This window comes from Eimeria mitis, genomic scaffold (assembly GCF_000499745.2).
Source record: "Eimeria mitis Houghton genomic scaffold, Emh_scaff7055, whole genome shotgun sequence".
NCBI lineage: Eukaryota > Apicomplexa > Conoidasida > Eucoccidiorida > Eimeriidae > Eimeria > Eimeria mitis.
The window spans coordinates 1-2,518 of NW_024015907.1; the positions used below are offsets into that span (position 1 = coordinate 1).

A 2,518-nucleotide genomic window follows, 5' to 3' on the forward strand; every position below is an offset into this window, starting at 1 on the left:
CTGCTGCTGCAAACGAGGTCGCAAGACCGGCAATGCAAAAGTTGAAATGCATGCAGCTGCATGCAGAGGTTGCATGCATTGGAGGAGAAGTGTGCTGGGTGTTTCCCAGTCCTGCAACAAAAAGATATAACAACAATTTATGTTTTTATATTTAATATATAATTATGAAATATCACTCACATAAGTTAACACGGACTGCATGCGCATACTCTTCCACAGATGGCGGCGTAGCGCGGGCGCAGTAAGTTGAAGGGGAGGCTGCAGGGAGAGCCATCTCTGTGCTGCCTTTCTCGCTGCTTCGTGCTGCTGAGCAGCAGAGCAACATGGACCTGATACGGGAACTGTAAAGAACAGCCATCGAGGCAAGGTGTCGGCGTATGTCTGCAAATGGTACGTGAATGGACAGGACCACTGGACCACTTCTTTTTTCCTTTTCGTCAGCCGCAGCGGACAGAATGAAGGCTGCTTCCACTTCAGATACAGCTGCGGAGGAGGAGCAGGCACATCGTGTTTGTTGCAATGCAGAAAAAGAACAGACGAAGCTAGCTCTGGATGTGCGCGGCTGCGGTTGCAGGCTTTCTTTGATTCTTTTGAAGTGTTAGACAACAAATCAAGGGATAATTCCTTATCTGTGAACAAACGAGATGAAAAAAAATGCAACTTTCTCTGAGCTTCCACCGCCAAACGACCGAAATCCCCAGCGAAACAACGAAACGGAACAGCCGCCCAGTTATTAAAAGCCGTCAGGTCAGAGCGGTTCTCTCTTGAATCATTAAGAAAATAATATGAAAACATTATTTTCAGAATGTTTTAGCGAAAAAAAACGCGCAGATTCAGCATGAAACCACAAGTGAATGCAACAACCAGAGCATAGGTTACTGCACGAAACCTCTTGCGGTGTCTGCATGTACACCCGAATCCATTCATGAATTCCCAGGCGTTCGGCGGCTGGCAGCAGAAAGCGTTATTTTTTTTGAGATTTCCCCCGCCACGCAGCTTGTTTTAAAGTTTTTCTTTATTATATTCACATTTCTCACACTTTCAGGAGATGAAACTAACGAAAAACTAACAGAAAGACGCAAGATCCGCCCAGGCATAGCTCATCGGCGTAGGTGTTGAATCGGCAGTAGTATAAGCTGCAATTCAAGTTACGCATCAACTGCCGGAGGGGCCTGGTGAATTTCCTAATTTTAATCGATGAATATGAGTAAAATATGTTAATAATAACTAATTATATGAATATTAATTAATATTTATCTCGATATTTACACCAATCACGGGCAGTTCCCCTCTGCATTTTCAAAGCCCCAGCGGTGCTCGGCAGGATGCCAGCCCACCAGGGGGCTGAAGCGCCGCTTTTGCTGATTCCTTCTAGCGAGTTGTTACAATTGTGAGTATTTTTACGTTATTTGCATTCAACTTTATCTCTGTTTCCCCAGGACAAACCCACAGACACGTCAACAGCAAGCCACCCACTCACTCGATCCTACAGCGATTCACTCGCATGCATGCATGCATGCATTGTCAGCATATTGCTGGATGTATGGAGATTTTGTCTCTTTTGTAATTCTTTTGTAGCCACCTAGCAGCAGATGGCGGCTGTATAGACACCCCACACGGGGATCTATCCCGCCCTTTTCTTTATTTCTTATATTGGAAATGCAGAACGGCAAACAGCAGACGCGAGACGACTGCGTGACTCAGCTTTCAGATTGTGTTTTGGGGGCCACTGAACACCTGAACGCAGCAGCATCAACGTCAGCAGAAAGTCACTGCAGCAGCAGAACACACGGGGCCCCCTCCCCAGCATCAGCAGCAACAGCAGCAGCAGACAACGGGGCCCTTGCTGCTGGGGGGCCCCCCAGCAATCCTGAAACAACGAGAAGAGGTGAGCGTGGTGTTAATACCTCGTCTGAGAGCGCTTCTGCTGCTGCTGCTGCTGCTTCTTCTACTTCTGCTGCTGCAGGGGACGCAGCCCCAGTGCATGCAGCAACGCACCCTTTCATACATTCTCCTCTTCGTAGCAACACAGCTGAGGGTTTGGCTGTCTCTCGCCAGTTCTCGCGCATGCCGGGTCCGGACGTCTCCAAAGGCGATGGAGGAGGAGGAGCAGCAGCAGCAGCTGCACCCGCCGCAGCAGCAGCAGCAGCACCCGCAGCAGCAGCAGCAGCAGCAGCAGCAGGAGGAGCTCATGAGGGTTTTGTGCGTGGCTTATCATCTCGGCAAGAGAGTCGTCGTTTAGAGAGAGGTCTATCGAGTGCATCAGCAGGAGTAGGAGAAAGAGAAAAGCAGTTTATATCTCGGGGTGTACAGACTGTGTTTTCTTCTCCGCAGCAACAGCTGCCTATACACTGCAACCGCCACACCCCCCTCCGTGCCTTCGCTCATTTACCGCCCTTTGAAAGATTTGTTGTTCCTAAAGACAGCTTCTCAGAGAAATGGGGAAAACATAAACTCATCGGTACTTTTTTTTTTTTTTTTTGTTTTTGTTTTGTTTTTGTTTGGTTTTTTTTTGTTT

At 48.1% G+C, this 2,518-nt stretch overlaps 1 protein-coding gene across 1 annotated transcript; it reads left to right on the forward strand.

Moving 5' to 3' along the window:
* Positions 1–1,659: 1,659 nt before the first annotated feature.
* Positions 1,660–2,242, forward strand: EMH_0090190 (uncharacterized protein; the record flags this gene model as incomplete). Its single annotated transcript, XM_038022983.1, has 2 exons — positions 1,660–1,888; positions 2,025–2,242. The coding sequence occupies 2 exons, from the start codon at positions 1,660–1,662 to the stop codon at positions 2,240–2,242; spliced, it is 447 nt and encodes a 148-aa protein (XP_037878837.1).
* Positions 2,243–2,518: the final 276 nt, after the last annotated feature.